Source organism: Sphaerodactylus townsendi, linkage group LG13 (assembly GCF_021028975.2).
Source record: "Sphaerodactylus townsendi isolate TG3544 linkage group LG13, MPM_Stown_v2.3, whole genome shotgun sequence".
Lineage (NCBI taxonomy): Eukaryota > Metazoa > Chordata > Lepidosauria > Squamata > Sphaerodactylidae > Sphaerodactylus > Sphaerodactylus townsendi.
In genome coordinates this window covers 29364003-29387646 of record NC_059437.1, presented here as the reverse complement: position 1 = coordinate 29387646, position 23644 = coordinate 29364003, and the positions used below count along the sequence as shown (strand labels likewise).

Sequence of the window (23644 nt, the reverse complement as noted above, 5' to 3'; positions counted from 1 at the left end):
TTCCAAGACAGTAGAAGTCAATGGGCATTAACTGGAGTAACTATGTGGGTTGCAATGTTAAATCAGTCTGTTAAGTAATTTATGAGGCTTGCATAACATTCCCTGTGCTCCAGCTGAGAACCATTAACACTCCACTGTTGCTGAGGTCTCGGCATTATTCCCCCCAAGCACCCCTCCTTTTTTGGCATAACGTTCTTCTTGGTGAAGGTGAGCCAGCATTTCAGAAAGCCATCTTATTTTCTTATAATTTATACCCACCATATTAGTTTAATGTATCGTTAATGCTTTAGTTTTTAATAGCTGTGTTTAAACACAGATAGTGTGTGAAATACATATAGATGTTAATGAAATACAACTGGAGCAGAGCCTGAATTGTAGTTTTTAAAAGTGTTTATTTGTAGAAGCAGTCAGCCAAGATGCTTTCTTGGATGGTATTTTTATTGTGTTGTTCTAGCATGAGAGAACCCTATTCCCACCTTTCAAGCCACTTGGCCAGGAAGAAAGATGCCTTTATTGCCTGCCAATAAGAGAGGCCTGATGAGTGACTTGCATCCTCCAAATGGTGAATTGCAGGCTGCAGATTTTGTGGTATATCACATTGTTCCAGCCTTCAAGAATACAGACTCAGGTCTCCATTCCTTGTTTTTGATAACACCTCATTGCTTCTGCCTGTGGCTAGTTTACTATTTTATGGCGTCCACATGGCTTTCACTAAGCAGTTGTTATTCTTTTGGGTGACAGGAGTGTCCTCAAGATGCCTGGGGAGCTCATAAATGTACTAGAATCCCCTCTGGGTGCTAAATGCCCACTTCTTTTAGGTCATGTGACCTGGGTAATGGCATTTGGTTGGCTTAACCTGTACTAATATGTAAAGGGATGGCTCAGAGTGATGTGACCAATGATGTACTAATGATTGATGGATGTACCTCCATATAATGATGGCCCTGAAACATACTAATTGCTTCTGCCTTGGTCAGAAACCCTATTTTTGCTGCAGCCACAATAACATCTTTTGTTCACCTCTCACCCCTGGAGTCTCTAATTGGGTCGGGGCACCCTGATCCTGACTCACAAATTGTGACATCAAAGGGTTCTAGGAAACTCGAAAACGTGCTCGCTGCTAACGAAACCCGATGACCTGACAACAACTGCTTTGGAGATTTTTCTACGGTCTGCCAACGACCCGGCACCCTACGATTTTGGCATGAACTCCGTGCGTCAACAAGCAACGATCAGGGCGCATAGGACCGTCACCCGGACTGAGATCGGAAGTAAACCCTTCTCAAATCTGTAGTGTCTGTTTCTTAGTAAACAGAAAGGATAGGGACACAAGGCAAGGATGCTAAGCACACTTTCTAACCAGAAGGCACGGCAACTGAGTACACCCTTTTCTTTCCATGTAAACATTACACGGGGGGCGGGCGTCTACTAGTTTCCTGCAGCGCCTGCTCCCTAGGCGTCCGCCTTGCAGCGCCTGCGCGCTCCTGCTTGCACAGCCGCCTCCTCCAGTTCCAGCCCCAGCCCTGGCTAGAGAGGAGGAGTGAGCGGCTGCCAAAGCCATGGCCATCCGGACCCAGCTGGGACGATGCTGGGGAGCCGGGCCGGGGAGCCCCGAGGCCCCCCTGGCACGGCTTTTGGGGCTGCTGCTGCTGGCGATGGCAGGGCTGGACACCCGGGCCGGGGCAGACCCCCCCGCGTTGGCCAGCCGGCCCGTGGCCCTGGAAGAGGAGATCGTGTCCGAGAAGGCGGCCGAAGCAAGCCATCGCCAAGACAGCGCCAACCTGCTCATCTTCATCCTCCTGCTGACCCTCACCATCCTCACGATCTGGCTCTTCAAGCACCGCCGGGCGCGCTTCCTCCACGAGACCGGACTGGCGATGATCTATGGTGAGTGGGTGACCTGCGCGCTGCGCCCACGGCTCCAAATCAAGGCGGCGCTCCCCCATCCAGAGCCCCAGGCCAGGGCTACCCCCCCCCTCCCACGCCAACCCCCAAATCCAGACAGCCAGTTTAGGGCCCCGAGTTCTGGCGGACCCGCCCACTACTACTTCCCAGATCCTGAGCCGTGGAAACAATCCCGTCAGGCCCTCTCCGTGCAGCACCGCACAATTTAGAAAGAACCTTTATATATCCATGCCCAACTTCTTTGCTGTCCCCAGGTCTGTGTTAAGTAGGCTGTGGCGAGTGAAAGGTTGGAACACGTTTGTTACCATTTGTCTGGTTCGGAATGTTTTGGGGAGGGGCAACCGGGTAGAGCTGTGGCTTGTTTTGCGAGCTTCCCACAAGAGGCACCTGACTGGACCCTGTTTGCAAATGGATCTTTGAGCTCAGCCAGCACCAGCAGGAATGTTTTTATGCTCTCTTCCCCGCCCCCCCGCCCCCAATTCATTGAAAACTCTTGTCTAACAAATGAGCTTCTCTGTATGTATTTTGTACTCATTTGTGGTATCCCAGAATTCACTGATTCATCTATCGGTCAGCTGTACTTTCTGGAGAATATGGAAATCCAGAAGCCGCATCTTAAGTGTTTGAAAACTAGAGTAGGGCAACAACTGTATGTTGAAAATGCTGAGATTCTGCAGAATTTTATTCACATCCTCAGTTCTTGAGACTCGCACCCCAAGAACGTACAAACCATATGCAGGGACTGGTTTCCAGATGGCTAGAATTTAGTGAGTCACATACATTCAGTACTGAATGCTCTTGATAACTACCCAGCAGCTGCATTCCCCCTCCCCAATGGAGAGCTACAAACTGTATTTGCACTCTGAAATAGTTCCTTCATTTATATCTTCCTTTCTCCCCAGTGAGAACCCAAAGCAACTTATATTGTTTTCCTCTTCACTGTATGTATCCTCACAACAACCATGTCAGGTAGTTTAGGCTAAGAACACAAGCCTCCATGGCAGAGTGGAGCTTTGAACTTGGGTCTCCCATCTCTGATTACTACACCACCATGACTCTTAATAGGCTTAATTCCATGTAATACCTTTTATTATGACCAACCAAATTGACATAAAACATTGTGCAAGCTTTCAAGCCTATCAAGGCTCTCAGTTGGGCTGGATGTTACAAGATTTTAAAAGATAGACAGGTGAAAAGCAGATCTATCAGGCCATGGTGTAAAGGTCTGACCTTTCTGGCTTCCTCCGTGAGTTGTCAGCAGGTTATAAACTTAACTTTATGGCTGTGGTGAAGGGTTACAGCATGATACTCGTTCCCTGTAACTCAGAAACTATCCAGAGGCTATCCAAAAATTTCCCATATGCCAAAACAAGAAGTACAAGTCCCTTGCAGTCAATTAGGAAGCACCTTTATAGTCCCTATATTTGAGCTGTTGCATAAGATTAAGAGTCCTGGTGGACTTGAAAACTTGCAGGTTTCATGTCAGTTTGCTTGGTCATCTTGTTTTTGGATCTTGCATGTACAACCTTTCCTCAGTAGGCAGCCACCTGACACCCTGGAGTTACACATCTGCCTACTGCCTTTTGTCTTTTGCCTAAACACTAAAGTATTCCTAGTATGCATGTACTGTTCTTGATCTATCAATCCTTCCAAAATCCCCCATCCCAATAGGATGAACCAGCTCATACACACTGAGGCATCTCTTTTCATTTGCTGTGGCTCTCACATGATTCTCAGTTGCCTCTTCCACCTGATGTTGCATCTGGATAAGTGTATGGAGCTTTATTCCGGCAAAATTAACATTCAACAGACGCATTCCCTCTGGTAAATCTTCAGTGTTAATCTCGCAATGATGCCACCATTGTTGTTGGAAATATCTACTTGTTTGGTGCTACCAGAGTCCCACCATAAGGGATGGCAAATTGAATTCTGTACAGTGCCGGTATATTAGTTATAGTGTCAGTGCTAACATTTGTAGAATGTAGCTCTTTTTTGGTACTTGCATCTTTTACTGTGTAATCACAAGAATGGTGTCGGAAAATACAGGATTTAATTTATTTAGGGAGAAAGCTGACTGTTCAATAGAAATAAGCTGGAAGACACTTAACAATACATTCTTATGCAACATTTCTTCAGTCTAAGAGCATTAAAATCATTTGGTTTAGGCTGGAAGAATTCAGTATAAGATTATGCTGTAAACGATGTAGGTTGTTTGTCAAAAGTAATCAGGTGGCCAGCCTAATTTGGGGGGGGGGGAGGCAAATCCCCCTCTGGAGCTGGTGCACCCCTAAGCCAGCATGAGTGCCCATTCCACTGGTGCAAGGGGCAAATGAGCTGGCAGAGAGGCAATTCACTCAGGCTGGGAACCACACAGCTCCAAGCACCTGACCCAGAAGTGTCCTCAGTTGCCCAGGCCTGCTGGTGCAAAACACTGCACCTGTGTGGCCAGGGGCATTCCAGGGGGCAGGGCTAACTTGAGTCCGCCCCCAGAGCCCGGCTGGCTCCCATTGTGCATATCTCTGTTCTCCCCATGGGAGATTTTAAGATGAGTTTTAAAAACTTTTGGGGGCTTCTGGAGCCATGGGAAAGTTCTGTGGAGCAGGTGGGGTGATGCCAGAGCAGCATGGTCCTAGCCCACCAGCCCTGTCTGGATTGGGTTGTAAATCTAGCTAAATGTTATTAACTGAACTTGTTTATTTATTTTTTATGAACAAGCAAACACAAAATCTGGGTTATGAAGAACTGCCTGGTAGATCCCTCTAAGCATCTTCTTGGAATATTTTTAGATTAGGTGTTTCAGCAAACACCTGCTAGTAGGGTCCCCTAACATCATTGGGACCCCTCCTCATTTTTGGAAGAGGGTGGTATATGGGTCTCGCGGGCCCTATTGTAGAATGTACCTGTTTTAAGATTTTTATGTTTTTTGTATGACTTTATGTTGTTCACCGCCCTGAGCCCTCCGGGGATAGGGCGGTATAGCAAGTTTAATAAATAATAATAATAATAAATAATAATAATAATAATAATAAATTAAATATACCAATGTATCTTCTTTGCCACCAGTCACACAATCCAGCTATTAAGTGGAGTGTGTGTATCTGCAAATTAAGATTTGTGTTTGGGTGTGTAAAAGTTTAAAGTACCCAGTCTGCCGTGAAATGTATTGGGCAGCGTGTGTCTGTCTGATGTAGATGGTTAGCCGTATTAGTCTGCTGCAAATAAGAATCTTGTGGCACTCTTAAAACAACAACAGTGCAATCCCATGCAGAGTTACACCAGTCGAAGCCTGAAACCTGGGAGTGAAATTGACATACTGTGCCATAGTGAGATTGTAACTGAACACTTGGATGGATGGGTGTCAAATCTTCACCATTCTTTCATTCTTAAAAGTGGCTTTTCCCAGTTTTTTTTCCTGGGGGGCTTGATAGATATATCCTCTAAATTTTGCATACCAACCAAATTCCTATTTTGAATGAAGAAAACATGATACCTGCACTCTGAATGGATGATGCAAGCAACATGCATGGAGAAGGGGGAGCGTTGTAACTTATTCTGGAGCTTTTCAGGAAGGTAAATCATAAAGTTTGCTCCAGCTTTGTTCTGCATAGATGTATTGAGTATACACAGATGTGGGTGCTGCATTCTTCTTTTGTGGGTTTGAAATCTTTGTATGTTAATAAGATCTTTCTTGGGCCTCAAGAGTAGAGTTTATCACTCTATTTTCTTTCATGAGGAGAGCAAGGATTCTATCCATGTATTCAGGAAAGGGACAGGTGCCTTGGAAATTTCCTTAAGTGGAAGCTAAGAGTTTTTAAGACTGCTCTGATTTGCTGGGGACTTCTGAAACCAAGCAGTTAAGCCATATGGCAGTGGTGGGGGTTTTCTATACCCTGTTCAGGATGGAGAAGACAGGAGATTTGTAAATTCATCTGCTATTTCCTGGATTGTCTTTGTTCTAGAATGCTCCACTTGGGTGCTAGCGCCTTGGGGACAGAACTAGGTAGGCAGTAGGACCCAAGAGGAGCATTCTAGAACAAAGACTGTACAGGAAATGGCAGACGAATTCACACATCTCTTGTCATCTTATCCCAAACAGGATAAGCAAATCAGCTCCATCAGATGAATTTCTTTCTGGCTTATGTGTAATATGAGAAACAAAGGAAGGTTTTTAGGGGTTTTCCTTCATATCAATCAAATTCCTTTCTTTTAGGAAATATTAAAATGATGTGACGCAAAGGCAAGTAACTAGAATGTGAATGCTACCTATGAGGTTGTTACCTGAAAAAATGAAGGGTAAGTCTCTGCAATGAAATCCTTCATGCAGGACCTTCCTGGGAGGTTAGGAGGGTGATAAAGTGTAGGTCCAATCTGGCTTGAGCTTGTAAAATCACCTCTGTAATATTGGGGAAAGGGCTGCTACTTCTGCTTCCTGTAAGACAAGTTCTTGCATCCTGGTGATGATTAAATGCTATATATTTTCTACAAATTGAACATAATTGTTTACTTTAGTCTGAAGTTCTGTGGTTATCTCATCTAGTTTCTGTTTCCTTCCCACTCATCTGTAGATGGACAAGCAGGCAGTCATTATAAGTACATATCATGTAACTACTAAGGACTTGACTGGGCCTTTGTATGGCTGATCTTGTGAGGCCTTCAGAGCCGCAGCCAGTACTGTCACCTTGATGTTCCTACCTATATTAAGCACTTGCATCTGTTGTATCTGTTGAGTGCATATATTGCATTAGTGCTTAATGCACATTATCCATGTAATGTCTGAACCAGGGCTCACAGTGTAAAGCATTGCATTTTTGCAACTCTGAACTTGTGATCTCTTGGCATGCATTGGTAGAAGCCTCACATTTCCTTGAAGTTTCTTGACTGTTGCATTTGCCCTGAGAAACTGCTGACACTCTGTGTCCCTCTGTACAGGTGTCCTAGTGGGCGTCGTCCTTCGTTATGGTATCCACGTTCCCAGTGATGTTAACAATGACACCTTAAAATGCCAAGTGCAGACAAGCCCTGCCACTCTGCTCCTCAACATCAGTGGAAAATACTACGAATATACCCTCAAGGGGGAAATCAGCCCCCATGAACTGAATAATGTTCAGGATAATGAAATGCTCAGAAAGGTAAGCCGATTTGATGATCCTTTACTCAAGGAAACAACCTTCTGGAAAGGTATAAGTTGAATTAATTGGGTTGTCCTGACATTGCTGATCAACAGCTCCTGCAAAAACAGAGAAGAATGTAGGTTCCCATGTTTCTCTTTTACTGTCCTTTCCATTAAGCTTCCTAACCTGAAGCAGTCCTGGGGCTGCAATGCCCCTATTGCATTCTTTGGGCAAGTGTACGTGCTCCTGTGTCAGTACCTGTGTTTTCCCCACACAGGGCAAGTAGCTCCAGAGGTCCATTTCAGGTCAGGAAAACCTCAGCAGAGGAGAATGATTTAAACCCCCCTCCCTGCCCACAAGTATTTAAAGAACAAAGCCAATGATTTGGAGCTAGATTCACATAACTCCTGGTGTCTTGTCTGGTTTAATGTTCACATAAATTCTTGTAAAACCCTGTTCTCCAAAGAAGCAGGGTAGATTTTTTTCCACAGAAGGTTTTCATTTCCTCAAAACATTTTTCATAAAATTAACTAGAAACCTAAGGCAAACTGAGCAGCTTTAGTGTTGTAATTAACATTTTAGGTGACCTAAGAAGCATTTTAATATATTAACTAAATGTAACCAGTCTCACATATAGAGTACTGAAATCACACTTAATATGTGTTATTTAATTCTTTTTCCCTAATCCATTTGGCTATTGGAGAAAAGTTGGAGATATTTATGCAGGACGTGAAAGTATGAGGATCCCAAAAAAGTTTTGATTGCTAAATATACGGTAACTAAGATAAGCATGATAATTCAAAATTTAATTTATTTGTAGTAGAACATTTTTCAGAGAACATTTTATTTCGAAATGTTCAACTAAACATATTGTGGCTACTGTTTGTGCTGAATTTCTTTCAACTTTACCTGCATACTATTATGTTAGCTCTTAGTGTGTTCTACTGTATCTCAAGTCTTCTGCTTGTCCAAGGCTAAAACTTCCAATAAGGAGGGTTCTCTCTAGTATTCACACTATTCTCCCTACCACCTTTACCTTCAATTACTTTCAGAATTTCTGTGCAAAAGCCAAGGTTACATATTTAAATTAAGGAGAGCCTTTTCTTTTGAAGTCACTCTGAAGTCACTCTAAAGTAGGGTACCAGTGCCTTGAAATGTTGTTGTGTTTGCTAAAATGAAATGTGTAGTGGTATTTTGGGTTTGAAATATACTAATTGAGCATTGAGCTTCATGATACAATCATATAGATAGAATAGTTGTCTCACCTGGATTTTTTTAAATACACAGGTGACATTTGATCCCGAAGTGTTTTTCAACATCTTACTTCCACCAATCATATTTTATGCAGGATACAGCTTGAAAAGGGTATGTACTTGTTTGTCTTACACCTTTTAGTTTACATTTTTCCAATATCAAAATAAACTATAATGTCAATTTATGCTAGCGCAATCTTGACTGGTTTGGGAATTTTGCATAGGACTTTGAAAGGATGTGATGAAAAGGGAAGAATCAGAGCAGATTTTTTTTATGTTTTAAAATGGTGTCTGTGAAACTTGCCATTGTCTACATATCTACATGAATATTTTATTATAAGATAGCAGTTTTATATTTGTGTAATAAAGAGCTGCTCATAAAACACAATTGCTCTAGTGTCGCACTTATTCAGCACTTAGAATGGGACTGCAAAACAATATATCCCTTCCAAATAAATGCATTTTGGGAATAATGTGTGAGGGAGGGTAAACTCTACTGAGAGTTTCTTAAGGAGCTGTATCTTCACTTGGGGCAAAATTAGTTAACATCATTGCAAATCAAGCAATACATTTTTTAGAAATTCTAAGATGTCAAATTTTGTTCTCTCTCCCCTTAAAAAAAATCCACCATGACTATTGGTGGTGGAAAGTGCCATCAAGTTGAAACTGACTTATGGCAATCCTGTATGGTTTCAAGGCAAGAGACACACAATGGTGTCTCCCCCGCACCTTACCATTTAGTGGGAAGTCTAAACTAATACGTAGGTTGTTTTTTTCACAAGAAGTAGTTAGATCAGTCATTTCTTGGGGGCTTTGCACATCCACTCAGGAACAGTGGTTCACAGTGTATTTGGGTAACCAAAAGTTCCTTTTCTGTCTTTTCTAGAGGCATTTTTTCCGCAACCTTGGATCCATCCTAGCATATGCATTCCTAGGAACAGCAATTTCCTGTTTTGCGATAGGGTGAGTATTTCTCATGCGTCAATAGATTTTTAGACATTGGAATGTGAGAAGGTTGGGATAACAAAGTGATTTTTTAGCTGTGTGTGTGTGTGGAAATAAGGTTTCCCAATTAACCAAATAACAAGGGGAAAGGGGGGAAAAATCTTTGAACAAAGAAATGTCATGGTAAATTGAAAAGAGGTAGGTTTCCAGAAGCAGTTTCAACATTGGCAGTGTGATTAGTCATCAGATCAGTATCTAGTGGAAAAGGGTCTCTCTGTGGATCTTGGAGTCCAAGTGGTAGATGTGGAAGCACTAAGGGTCAAATGTTCTTATATCTGCATCAATGGCTGTAGCTGGTTGGCGGATTTCTGTTTATCAAAAACAGTCCAGGAAGTATTAGATATAGTCTGCTGCAGAAACAGTGATATTATTAGCTTTAATAAGATCATCATCTTTTGAATCCCTGTTTTTTGGCTGAATCACTAGATCCATCATGTATGGTTGTGTTGCTCTGATGAAAGTTACAGGACAGCTTGGGGGAGATTTCTACTTCACTGATTGTCTCTTGTTTGGTGCCATCGCTTCAGCTACTGATCCAGGTATGTTGCAGATTGTGGCCAGGATCCAAAGAACCACGAAACTGTTCTAAAGGTTTAGGCCCAAAAAGAGGCTCTTGGATCCTAATGTGTATATCTTTGTCCTTCATTGAAGAAGTAGACGGGGGATACTTAGAATCTGTGAATGCCCTCAGAGAGCCAGCATGGCATAATGGTTAAGAGCAGGTGGACTCTGATCTGGAGAACTGGGTTTGATTCCTCACACCTCCACATGAGCGGCAGACGTTTATCTGGTGAACTGGATTTGTTTCCCTGCTTAACCACATGAAACCTGCAGGGTGACATTGGGCTAGTCACAGTTCTCTCTGAACTCTTGCAGCCCCACTTACCACACAGGGTGGCAATTGTGAGGAGAGGAAGGGAAGCAGTTTGTAAGCTGCTTTGAGACTCCTTACATGAGAGAAAAACGGTATAAACCCAAACTCTTCTTCTTCTTCCTTTAAAGAACATAAGACAATAAGTAAGAAGAGCTCTGCTGAATCAGACCAATGGTCCATCTTGTTCAGCATCCTATCTCTCACAGTGTCCAACCAGCCAGCAACATGTAGTGGAGGCTGAAGCTTTCCACAGTGTTGTTTCCCGTCAATGTTATGCAGAGGTTTACTGCCTGTGAATGTGGAGGTTTCACATGAATGAACAAAACTGCCTTAAACTCAGGCCTGTGATCTCTCTAGCTCACTAATACTGAAGTGGGGAGGAGAGGAAGGGGCTTTTGAGAAATTGGAGGAGGAGGAGGAAGAAGGAGGTGGGTGGTCTCTGCCCCATGAAGTATCCCACTGCATCTAACCCGAATTTCTAAGGCCCCTTCTGCACACGCAAAATAATGCGTTTTCAAACCACTTTCACAACTGTTTGCAAGTGAATTTTGCCATTCCGCACAGCTTCAAAGAGCATTGAAAGCAGTTTGAAAGTTCATTATTCTGCATGTGCGGAATGAGCCTAACTTTCCTTTTGCTTGATTTGTGTTTTTTCCTCTCCAATTAGTGACTGTGCTTGCCATATTCCATGAGCTTCAAGTTGATGTTGAGTTGTATGCCCTCCTCTTTGGTGAAAGTGTTCTCAACGATGCAGTTGCCATTGTTCTGTCTTCGTAAGTTGCATGGTTTGTTAAAATTATTACCCTATTCTAATTGGCCTGTGACCATGTGGAAAACTGTATGCCAGTGACAAGTACGCCGGGGAACATTTAGCACTAGCAAGAAACCTGTCCGCACAATAGGGAGAATTTAGAGGTATGATGGTAGGCTGAGGGTAATTGCTGTGTGGAACTCAGGCTTAAAATGAAAAACACAGTAAGCTTTGTTTAATCTACACTGAGTCATCACTTGTCTCTAAAGGCTTGATATTCTAAATGAATGGGCCAACATATCTAAGGGGACTGGTGATCGGAAAGGCAGCCAATGGCCTTTGCATATGTGTGATATGTAATGTTTTTCCTGGCTTACAACATTACTTGCACTGATCCTCTACAGTTTGAACAGCTGGACATTTCAATACATTCGCATCAGTTTTTTTTAAAAATGATGACAAAGTCATCTTCATTCCAATTACTACAGTGTATCCTGCTGATTCTGGAGTGGTTTCTTTATTGGGCCTTGAATACTCCTGGAACACCAGATTGCTTTTTGGTTCCAGCCTAATCAGTTGCAATCCTAAACAGGGTTACATCCTTCTAATTCCATTGATTTGAGTGGACTTAGAATAATATTACTCTGTTTAGGACTGCATTGTTAGTGTGTTCAGGAAGTAGATATAATAATTCTCTTGAAGTGCAGACTGGGTTGGCCAGCCACATGACCCTGATTTGCACCCCTTTGGATTGTTTGTGTTATTCGGGGACTGAATGACAGATTTTGCTTTGGGGTTTTCCTGTTACTTACAAATCGATGCTTTAACATTATTTACAGTGTCCTGATAAGAACCTTGTATATTTGTTTCTCTCCAGTTCAATTGTAGCTTACCAACCAGCAGGTGACAACAGCCACACTTTTGACCTCACAGCAATGTTCAAGTCCATTGGGATTTTCCTGGGGATATTCAGTGGATCATTTGCTATGGGAGCCGCCACGGGAGTTGTCACTGCTTTGATATCCTTTCAATTACAATGAATTTTATTTTGCTTTAAATGGTTTCATATATCTTTTGTAAGTTTTCTTACATTTTGTTTCTGCATAATACAAGCTGAAACATTTGGGGGAGGGGGAGGAGAGGCCGTTTCCACTCTATAGCTAACAGTAAATGTTCCAGATTGTCCAAAATGAGGTTGAGCATCTTGGACTAAAACTTTACTGAAGTTCTGCAAGTCTGTTATAAACTGCATGATGCATATTCTTCAGTGGTCCCAGTTGCCACAATGTAAGTGTGGGATAGTGGCTAGAGTCATGGATTTGGACCATGAAAACCCACGTTCAAATCTTGCTCAGCCGTTAAACACTTTGGGTGACCCTGGAAGCAGGCTAGCCTATCTCACACTGTTGACGTAAAGTTTTATTTATTTATATTTCCATCCTGCTTTTCAGTCAGTAGTTGGCTCTTGAAGGACTCACAGGAATTAAACTCTACTACCAATCATGATTATCCTTATATATAATTCCCTAAGGGATGGAATGTCTGACAACAAACCCCCAGCCAATGGGTGTGTGGGACTCACGACATTCCATCCTGTCCCTGCTTATCCTCCCCCAATCCAGGAACCTCCCCCACCCCAAATAATATGGGCTGCTCTCTTGGAGGGAAGGAGGAGGAGGAGGGGGTTCCCCTCCCTCCCCTTTTTGAGCCCATTTAATTTCAATTTAAAATGGGCTTTAGTGCTAGTTGTTCAATATAAAACATTCCTCCTTAGGAGAGGGGTCAATTCTCAGCTTAGCTGGATTTGGGAACAATGAAAGGGGAGGTGTTTTGACTGTTGCCTCCCTTTCCACTGATGGTGTTTTGATGGCGGTTGGAAGCTGGAAGGAAGGGGGCTCTCAGCTAGAACTGGGTCCAAGCACAATGGAGGGATACTTGGCTGTGTTCTGCTCTGCTTTTGATGATCCTGTAGATGGTGATTGGAAGCTTAAAGCAATTTGGGGCCAAAAAAGCATGTAATTTAAGTATTAACAAGCCACATGACTTCTTTGCTTTCCTGTATGGGAAGAATTTCAGGGACATAATGTAATGAAGGGATATAATGTAATGAAGAGGTACTTGATGAGCAGGATGATAAATTGCTCTTTTTCCTTGCTGAGTATCTCCATTGTAGCTCACGCATATAATTTCCTTAATACCCTTATGTCACGTCACTAAGTTCACTAAACTCCGTGAGTTCCAGCTTTTGGAAACTGGCTTGTTCTTCCTGATGTCTTGGAGCACCTTTCTGTTAGCTGAAGCTTGTGGCTTTACCGGTAAGATTCACCTTGTCCGTATCTGCTTTTGACAGCTGTAGAGATTTAGAGGCAGGGCAGGGGAGGAAATTGTATTGTGTGATGTGATGTTGCATTGTAGAATCACAGATTTGGGAGGTGCCTCCAGGGTCATCCAGTCTGACCCTCTGCACAATGCAGGAATTTCACATCACCTCCCGAGTCCCCTAGTGACCCTTTCTCCGTGTTCAGAAGATGGCAAAATCCTTCAGGATCCCTGGCCAATCTGGACCGGAGGAAATTTGCTTCCTGAAGGGGACAAGACATGATTTAATGTGTTTGCTGTAGACGAGAAGCTTGTGGCCAAATAATTGTTAAGCTGCTTTGAATCAATATGTGACATTTCAGCCCTGTCCCCACTGCTTCTTCGTTCTCAGGGCCCCCTGTTGGGTCACTAGGTCAGAGTGCTACAATGATGTAAGACATAATTGGCACCATTCCTTGCTAACCATTAGTTACCATAAATGTTGTACAGGGTAGGTGTCATAATTCACCCTGCCTAACATGACCTCAAGTACAATCCCAAGCAGGGTTATGCTCCTCTAAGTGAATGGGCTTAGAAGGATATTGTGTCATTAGGAGGTAAATGGTAGGAGGAGGAGAGGTGGTACACAGCACTGGATGAAGAGCAGACTGCAATTTTAATAAGGTTCCCCACCAGAAATAGTTTGGCAGTAGTTAGGCATGGAAGTATAACTGTACAAGTCTAGGGATACCCAGTCCAACTGCTAGGTTGGTTTTGGGCAGTTTCAAGAAGAGGCTCATGCAAGTCAAGCATTGCCATCTTAAGCCCCTCCCAATACAGAAAGTGAAAGAGAAACAGCTTCTTTGCCATTCTGCAAAACTGTTGCCCACCTTCTGTAGCTGGCTTTTACATTTTGCAGGCTGGAGTTTGAATGCAATTCTTTGTCCCCAGGTGTTGTAGCAGTTCTGTTTTGTGGCATTACTCAAGCGCACTACACATACAACAACTTGTCCACCGAATCTCAGCACAGAACTAAGCAGGTGAGCTCTCTGATCATTGTGACTAGCCATAGGAAGACCCAGCAAACTTTCCTTCTTGTGAATAATTAAGCCTGTGCTTCTGGGATCTGACTAGATCAGGCTATATACACCATGCTGCCTTTTCCCTTTCTGATCTTTAGTTCTTGGATTATTATAGCTGTGCTTGAGGAAATGTTTCCTGTCTGTTTTGACACGTGTTGCCACAATTCCTTTTAATGACTTGTTTTATTGACTATGTATTGACACAGCGTGCCCCCTGAAACTGCAGTAGCAGAAACTGCAAACCTGTCTGTCTTTCTGCTGGGCACTGGAAGATCTTTTCCCTGCTCAAGCATGTTGTGGAAGGATACATTTGGTATTTTGCAGACATTCTGTAACATTGATCACAAGGGTAAAATAACTGTTCTCTGTTCTTCCCTCCATTTTAGTTATTTGAGCTTCTCAACTTCTTGGCTGAAAACTTCATCTTCTCCTACATGGGTCTTACGCTGTTCACCTTCCAGAATCATGTGTTTAATCCGACATTCATAGTGGGAGCTTTTGTATCCTTTGATGCTTTAAAAGCCTTCCTCCTCTTCCTTTCATCCACATACGCTGAAGTATTTTAAACAGTGGAAGACGTTAATCATAGCCCAGTTCTGCTGCATACTCTATAAAGAGGTGGGGGGTTCATTTAATAAAAAGGAGCATGATAATCAGTTTGTTAAATTATGAACGGGGTGGAGAGAATGTTTCTGCCTCCCTGTTTCTTAAATGTGTCACCCACTGAAATTGATTGATAAAGAATTCATGGAAGATGAAGAAAGTACATCTTCACAGAATGCATGATGAATGAATTGAAACCAGCGCCGTAAGGAATGGTGATGGCCACTTCCTTGAAAAGGGGGCTAGACGCATTCATGGGGGATATGGCTGACAAGGCACGACAGCTAAATGGAACCTCTACACTTGCTCTGAGTAGAAGTTGCAGAGGGACTGGTTGCAATAGCAGAGGAAGGCCATGGCCTTCATGCCCTGCTGGTGGCTTCCTGAAAAGAAGTAGCTGGCCCCATTGGGAAATGAGATGCTGGATAGTTCTAGTAGGTGCTTCAAATACAGGATCATCTTATGTGGTGCAATCTTGTAGGAATACATGGGAATAGGGTACATGTTTGCAGTGTGCTAACCTAACATGGTTAAGTCACAGAGGCCAGTGTACTCACAGCAAACCTTTCTTTGGTACCTAAAATGTTACTGTACATCAGACCTCCTGTTGTACCTGCATTTACCCTTTGCAGAGATGATTGCCGTAAGAGAAAAATACAACACCTGAAAGGGTCCTTAGGTACTGTGGCCAGAATCTACAGAACCACTCGAGAGTGCTCTCTGTACCCGATAGAGATGAACAAGTGGGGGAGGGGTGGTGATGAGGAACTCCAGAATGGGGGTTCAATTTAAAAATCCCCCTCACTGACAAGATCATCCCTGCTAGGATTATGTTAACTTGAGGACAAGCTAATTCTTGCTTTCTCTTTTTCTGATTCAAACATTCTCCATATTCTGTTTTCCTGGAGCATGTGCAGTCCTGATCAGGCAGTTTTTGCTTGATTCTTTTGTTTTCTTTTCAGCTCATTTGCCTGTATTTTTCTGCAGACCTGGTAAGACACCCTCACTTGATCTGTGGGTGACCTGCTTTTAGTGATTTGGAGGGGAACCAGCCATTTTGCTATTTGATACAGTGATTGATCAGAAAGAGTCATGTATGCTGCGCGGGAGGGGGTGCTATGTATGTAAAGCATCTTCATGTGGACCTGGAAATCCTTCCTACCTTTTGCAATACTTAAAGCTTGCAATTAGTGCAAAAAAGTGTGGCTACCATGGGATAGCTAAAATCCCCATCCACATGGGGTGGGCGGGCTGTGGGTTCACTGGAGGGTAGAGTCGAAGGGGTACCCTTGCAGTGGAGAGGGCAAAGGCACCTGTGACTGGGCACCCCTCAGCTCCACAGCGGTGAAACTCAGAAGCTGGGGCTGTTGGGATGCAATGCTGGCATCTGACACCGGTGCTAGGGGGCAGGCTGGGGAGTTGACTAGCATTGGCTTTCCCCCAAACTTTAGAGCCGGGAATGCCATGGCCTGGGGCTTGGAGTTGCACCGCCCATGAAGTCCTGTGGACGGCTTCTGGGCAGTGTCCCCCCCCCACCTTTCAGCTGCCTCCCCACACTGCCCGGAAGCCTTCTGGAGGCAGCATGGCAGCGGTGCCGTCCCTGGCTGCCCGAGGGATCTGAATTGGGCTGTAAGACTTCCAGGCAAACAAGATGGCAGGGGTTTGTTTTGTTTTTGGTGTGGAGAAAAGTACAGTCAGTCCAGTTAAGAGATGGAGGGATGTCTGTGCAGGTCTGGAAATGTTAGTTCTGCATGGCAGTTAAGTTCACAAGTTCACGGGACTTGGCATATAATACATATTGATTAATACAAGGAAAGGAAGAAGAAAAATCCTTAATATGTTCACAAATTTAGCTGGCTGTGTTCTTGGGAAGAGCTGCAAACATTTATCCCCTATCTTTCCTCCTCAATTTGGGAAGAAGAAACAAGATTGGGACAAATTTTCAGCATATGATGATGTTTGCCGGTAAGTAAATGCTCACTGATGGATTTCATGTTCTGCCAGTCATGCAGAGATAAGGTGGGCATTTTTCGTAACTAAGGTCATGAAAGGAATCAGTATGAACAGACTAAGGTGGCCCCTTTCCTGAATTCTTGTGTGTTATGTTAAGAGTGCAACATTGCCCTCCAAGCAGAATTGCACACTTCTAAGCCAGTTGATTTCAATAGACTTAGACAGTTATAACTCTGCTCAGGGTGTTACTGCAAATGTAGTTTAGCTAGGGAGCAGTGAGCCAAGTGTCACTTGGCCATGAACTTACTAGGGTGTGCAGGCAAGGCACTGTTCTCTTAGTTGCAGATACTCACCACTCCCTAATTATAGTCAGAGGCTGCATATGGTTCTTCTAAAGATTTTTGAGGCCATATTTGTTCAAAGAACCAGCATAGTATAGTGGTTAAGAGTAGGTGGATTCTAATTTGGAGAACCAGTTTGATTCTCCACTCCTCCACCTGAGTGGCAGAGGCGTATCTGGTGAACCAGATCTGTTTCCGCACTCCTAAATTCCTGCTGGGAGACCTTGGGCTAATCGCAGTTCTTCGGAGCTCTCTCAGCCCCACTGACTTCACAAGGTGTCTGTTGTGGGGAGAGGAAGGGAAAGGAGCTTGAGTCTTCTTACAGGAGAAAAAGGTGGGGTTTAAATCCAAACTCCTCTTCCTCCTCTTCCTCCTCCTCCTCCTCCTCCTCTTCCTCCTCCTCCTCCTCCTCCTCCTCCTTGTTCTTGTTCTTCTTGTTCTTGTTCTTTTTCTTCTTGTTCTTGTTCTTGTTCTTGTTCTTCTTCTTCAGCACCTTGGGTGCTCTAAAGCTTTATACAAATGCAAGGGACTGTCCATTTGATTATGTAGTCATTTACATTATCAAAGGTCAAGCAATATAATATGCAAGCAGAAGTCGTTTTCTCAATGTTAAAAATATATTAGAACATTTGGTAGTGCTGGACTGCTTAAATGGTAGAGACTTTTTAAAAACCCTGATTTTTGCATCCTAAGTCAGAGTGGGGATATGGTGAGTGTTGGAGAAGATGGTAAAATGTTAGCAAAGTGTATTGTCGAATCAGCTGGCTGGTGTGGGTTTTCCAGGCTGTTTGAGCATCGTCTGGTAGTTTTTGCTCCTAACGTTTTGCCTACATCTATAGCTGGAATCTTTAGGGGTATCATGGTAAGACTGAGCCATGGAGAGAATCACTTCTCACTATGAGACGCCTCTGAAGATGCCAGTCATAGATGCAGACGAAACATGAGGAGCAAAAATTGCCAGACCGCACAGCCTGGAAAACCCACAATGACCTGTCAGCGAAGTCTTTGCCTAGAATTGTGCAAGTATTTTATGTCTCCCCAAGGGGCCTTTTTTGGACACGAGTTCCTTGATTGATAGCAAGCCTCCACCTCAAAGCTGCAAGGGAAACCATTTTTGAGATGGAGGACACCTTCCAAAACTGTGTATGTTGTTCTAGACTCAGAAGAGAAATTTAAAACAGTGAGCATACAAGCCTCTGGTGCAACTAGAGTAATTCTTTGGGTCCTGCCCATAGACAAAACATAGCTTTGGTTGATTTCCATGTCCCTCTTTCTCCCTAGGCCTGCGTGGTGCCATGGCTTTCGCCTTGGCCATTCGGGATACGGCCACCTATGCGCGGCAGATGATGTTCAGCACTACGCTTCTGATCGTGTTTTTCACTGTCTGGGTATTTGGTGGTGGCACCACAGCCATGCTCTCGTGCCTGCATATTAGGTGAGTGCAGCTGTTGTGCTGTCAGTTATTTCTTAGCCAAGGAATTTTTGGTATGTAGCATTTCATTTGGACTCTTCAGTGTGTTCTGCTGCATATTGGCACATTTCGGTCAATTGGAGATACAAACAAAATTCAGATTTGTTGGGAACATTATTGTTGTTAACTGCTTCAAGCAAGCTGCCTTCGGTCTCAGGTTTAGAAGAAATAATAATTGACTGTATATTCTTAAAACTGTGCTAGCAGTCCTAGGCTAACATCTTGGTCTTACAGCCCAATCTGAGGGAGGGGACATGAAAGGAGTCATGGACTAGCACTGGCGTGTTTGCCCACCCCGCTGGTGTAAGGGGCAAATATGCTGGCAGAGAGGGCGAACGCATGGATGAGGCTGCAACGCATGGATGAGGCTGCAACGCATGGATGAGGCTGCAATGCATGAGTTACAGCAGTGTAAAAGGGGATGCCAGCGCAATTGGGAGCAGGCTAGGGCAGGGGTCTGCAACCCGCGGCTCTCCAGATGTTCATGGACTACAGTTCCCAATTGGCCATGCTGGCAGGGGCTGATGGGATTTGTAGTCCATGAACATCTGGAGAGCCATAGGTTGCAGACCCCCTGGGCTAGGGGCATTCCTGGCGGGGAGTCGACTGTCAGTTTCCAAAGGCCTTTCAGCTTGAGCCCATACACAGCCCTCTGATTTATGCCACAAAAACACATATGGAGTTTTGTAGGTGGCAGTGAGTTACCTTTTTCCCGCTGCTTGTTGTGCTGCCCAGAACTCTATTGGAGACAGCATGGCTGCACTACAGCGGTGCCATCCCTGGGCAGTGCCGACACCCCCCCCCCCCCGATTGTGTTGTTAATGTTGTAAGAATGGAATCTTGTAGCTGCATTGGTCTGACAGACTAAGTAATACAAGATGGTGAAATAATCTTTAATGGACCTCATGTCTGCCTTTAGTGCAAAAGTTCTTAAGTTGCATAAAATGCTGTTTAAACATGTAGATTTGGTTTTCAGAAGTTTCTTGGGTCTCTACAGCCAGTGGTAGTTCATGTGGGTGAAAATTAGGACATACCTGAAGGAACTTAACTCTGCCCCCTTTTCTTCTGCTACTCCTGTTTTTCTTTCCATTAACGAGACTGAAATTCTGTGTTTTTTTTTAAACGAGAATATCACACGAGAACAGAATGAGGAGGCTTCATTTTGTTAGACAAGTGAAATATTCCCACTTGGCCACTGGGTGTCACCTGGGCCACATGCCTTGACTAGAATAAAAGCAATGACCAAATGGAAGACAAGTTAGGTTAACATGATGTATATATGAAGTCTACATGAAGCATCTTGATGAAACCATGTGACAAGCACATGGTAAGATTGTCCAGAAATTTGGTGAGGCAGTGGATCCTCTGAACAGATAAGTGAGCAGGTAACAGAGTAGATGAGAGCCAATATGTTGAGCCTTTTGGGTAGATCAATAGGAAAGCTAGGAAGTCAGCCTGCCTCAAATGGATTACTTCCCTTTTGGAGGAACAGATTAACAGCATGGGTGTATTTGTTTATTTTATTTTAATTATAGTCTCCCTTTCTCAGTCTCAAGGTGGATTATAAAATTAGAAAAATAATAATAAAGAAAACTACATAAAACATCACATTAACAATGCAACCACTGGATTATTTTTTAAAAATCAGAAAATAATGCCATACAAGATAATAATACACGTGACAAACCACCACCCTTATTGTTTCACCCATCTAGGTTTCATAAGTGGTGCATGGCTTTAACTAATCTTCATTGATTCACTAGGTGCATCCTTACCTGAAAGAGTAGCATCTGGCCATTGTTATCCATATTCTGATAACTTCTAGATTAGAGTATTGCAGTACAGATCTTGAGATGTTCAGAAACTTCATGAGTTGCAGAAAGCAGCCACAAGATTGCTAACCGGTACTTGTTTACTGGAGAAACATCATATGATGATGTTGTAGGTACAACACAGTTTGCAATACACCTTTATATACCTTGATAGAGCTCTCAATTTGGGCTGGGAGGTAATCTGATAATATAATCTTAAGCAAAATCACACCTAAGTCCATTGGCTTCAATGAACTTTGAAGGATATAACTCTGCTTAGGACTGAACTGTGAATAACAACTGACCTGAGTCCTTGTTCTTTCCAGGGTTGGTGTAGATGCAGATCAGGAGAACTTGGTAAGTATCACTGAGCAGAGCCCCCCCCCAGCCCCCCCCCCCCACAGTCTATTTCTAATGGTTGACCCCAAGTTGTTCAGCCACCTTGGTTAAATTCATTATTTAATAATTTCTTCTTGTCTTTATATAACAATTGCAGCACAGTTTGTCTTTCGCCTTCTCCACAATTTTGCCTGCAGGGATGTAAATGGTAGATGTATTAAAATGGCAGGCCTCAGTAATTGTTGGGGAAAAGGAAGACAAGTTCCTAGCAGAGACTGTTGGTCCCTGTTTGCAGAAAACAGCAAGCATTAGCATGAGTGCCTCAGCATGTAGAGGCACTGCAGCTGTACCACAGTTAAGCATAGATAAGAACTTCCCCCTAAGGCAGCAATTCACTACATTTTTGATATAGTGACCCACAAGTCCAAATCTTCATAGCATGGTGATCTATCCAGAATGGGTCCAAGGAGTTTTGGCACCCTAGGCAAACTGATCTTGGCAGTCATCTAGTTCAGCATTCCATTTTCTACAGTGGCTAACCAGATGTGTTTGAGAAACCAACTAACAAGCAAGTGGCATTCTGACTTACACTGCCTTTCATATGGAGGTTACATTCCAGTCTTTGGCCACCCTCTCCTTTTTCCACTACTCTCTCTAATCTCTTCCTGGGATTCTCATTCAAGTAACCATCAGGCCACGTTTCTCTTGAAAAAAAAAACGTTTATGCACTGAAGAAAAATATTAACTGATATATGACATGAACAATACTTGTTTACAGGGTCAGATCTACACAACAAAGCAACAGGGATGGCCATCAGGGAGGTCTGGCCCGCAATTCACTTCCAGAGATTTCGTGGCCCACTTTTGGGTCCTGAATTGTGGGACATACCCAAAAGGCTAGGCTCCAGGACATTCCTTTGCCTAATTGGAGAGGAACTGAGTTAACCTCTGTAAACACTGCAGAGGAGAGGGTAGCTGCTGCATTGACCAAGGGAGGGAAATGGCTGCTGTGTGGGCAGGACAAGGAAAATGCCCAGACAGTAGCCATCCAGATTTCACTGCAATCTTTCCCAAACTGTTTTTTAGCAAAGCAGGTTCGGGGAAACAATAGAGAAAAGCTGGGGAAAATCCAGGAGGTATATTAAGGCACCACCATGCTCTGTGGAAGTAGGGGGGAAAACCTGGTTCCCAACTGCATTAAACCTGAAGCAAATAACCCATGTGGAAAAGTGCCTAGATTCAGGGACCTCAAAACTCCTTGATGATCATTAATACTGGATTGTCAAGGTTGCCTAAAACCTGGATATTCTGAAATATTTACTGCACATTTCAGTGAGTCCCCAGTTAGAGTCCATCACAAATTCTATTAGGATTCATATTTGGGTTACTTCGCCCCCATTTTGGGCCCCTCCCCTCTGGCACCATTCAGCTGACTGGTGGGGGTCCTACCAACTGCAAATCGAGGCATAGGCCTTGGTGCAGTCGGCACATTGCTGCCACTTCTGAAAGTGACATTATCACATCACCAACAACGTGGAACTCACTGTGGTATTTGGGCAAAAACTCTACGGTAGAAACTGTTTTTACTGGAAGTGATGTCAATGCGCTGATGGCACCAAGGTCTAGGCCTTGATTGCAGGTTGCAAGAACCCCCTTTCTCTGCTGGTTGCCAACCGTGATTCATATAGAATTCATAGTGACTAGACAAAGTTTCCCAGTGATCTTTGTGCCTGAATGGGGATTTGAATTGGGGTCCAATGCCATAACCATGAATGTGGCAGCATCAGTGAGTAGGGAATGATGGTTCACACTCTCAATGACCATGATGCTGTTCTCCTTGCAGCTCAGCAACCCTCCTTTCCCCCTTCCCAGGTGAGCCTTGATGCAAAGGGAGGAAATGTACAGTATAGCTCACCACCAGCTCCCCCAGATTGGCTGTGAACAGAGAATCCACAAGGATGTTCAATATTCATCTTTAATCAAGGCTCATCAAGGGAAAAATACAGGAACTTACACACATCTTGCTTGTGTTGGGCACAAACTGAATGCCCCAAAATAAATCAAGGAGTTTCCTGCAGTCCACATGGGGAATAATCCCCATGTAAAAGCAACCTATGACATTCAAGGGACCTTTTGAAGATTGATCTAAAATTCTGTAATTGTGTTTCATTAATTTGTTTCAGGGTGTGCCAGAAAATGAAAGGAGAAGTACAAAAGCAGAAAGTGCCTGGCTGTTCAGATTATGGTACAATTTTGATCATAAGTATCCTTTACAGATGTGGTAAATCTGTTAGCCTTAATCTCGTTCAATGTTTTCCCCTCAGGCTTTGTACCAGGCAGGAAACAGCTGCTTCTTGGCAAAATGGCAGGGAGAATAATTTAGTAATTTAGTAGGGAGTATATCTTCCTTCTTTGATCCAGCTGTAGATATTTCTCTTATTCTTGTCAGGTAGCAGCTAATGGAAGGCAAGAAATGCTATAGTAAATCTGTTGTGTTTGCAGTTGTTTAAAGGACCAGCCAGAGATGGTTGCTTGCTTGATTTTTAGGGTCTGCTTCATTCTCCTGACAATGGTCCAAAGGCCAGAAGTATAGCTTTTTGCACTGCCTAACCCTCTTGTGGCTGGTTAGCCATAGACTTTATTAATTTAATTTATTTATGGAATTTATACACTGCTCTTCAGAGTTCTGCATGAGGTTGATGCTTCCTAACACTAAGGCCCTTTCCGCACATGCAGAATAATGCATTTTCAATCCACTTCCAATGCACTTTGCAGCTGGATTTTACTGTGTGCAATAGCAAAATCAACTTTCAAACAGTTGTGAAAGTGGATTGAAAGTGCATTATT

The 23644-nt window shown here is 43.5% G+C and overlaps 1 protein-coding gene across 2 annotated transcripts in view; it reads left to right on the top strand.

Moving 5' to 3' along the window:
* The first annotated feature begins 1499 nt into the window (after window positions 1–1499).
* The window catches only part of SLC9A6 (solute carrier family 9 member A6), a 30390-nt gene continuing 8245 nt past the window's right edge, over window positions 1500–23644 (top strand). For both annotated transcript variants that reach the window (XR_007246029.1, XM_048514250.1), the window contains exons 1-14: window positions 1500–1887; window positions 6835–7034; window positions 8304–8381; window positions 9156–9232; window positions 9701–9813; window positions 10816–10921; window positions 11777–11918; window positions 13109–13214; window positions 14149–14237; window positions 14666–14779; window positions 16736–16847; window positions 18458–18611; window positions 20785–20815; window positions 22981–23060. Coding sequence is in view for 1 of the 2 variants with exons in the window: in XM_048514250.1 (XP_048370207.1) it covers window positions 1560–1887; window positions 6835–7034; window positions 8304–8381; window positions 9156–9232; window positions 9701–9813; window positions 10816–10921; window positions 11777–11918; window positions 13109–13214; window positions 14149–14237; window positions 14666–14779; window positions 16736–16847; window positions 18458–18611; window positions 20785–20815; window positions 22981–23060 (1730 nt within the window). In the remaining variant the exon portion in view is untranslated. The remainder of the gene's footprint in view (window positions 1888–6834; window positions 7035–8303; window positions 8382–9155; window positions 9233–9700; window positions 9814–10815; window positions 10922–11776; window positions 11919–13108; window positions 13215–14148; window positions 14238–14665; window positions 14780–16735; window positions 16848–18457; window positions 18612–20784; window positions 20816–22980; window positions 23061–23644) is intronic.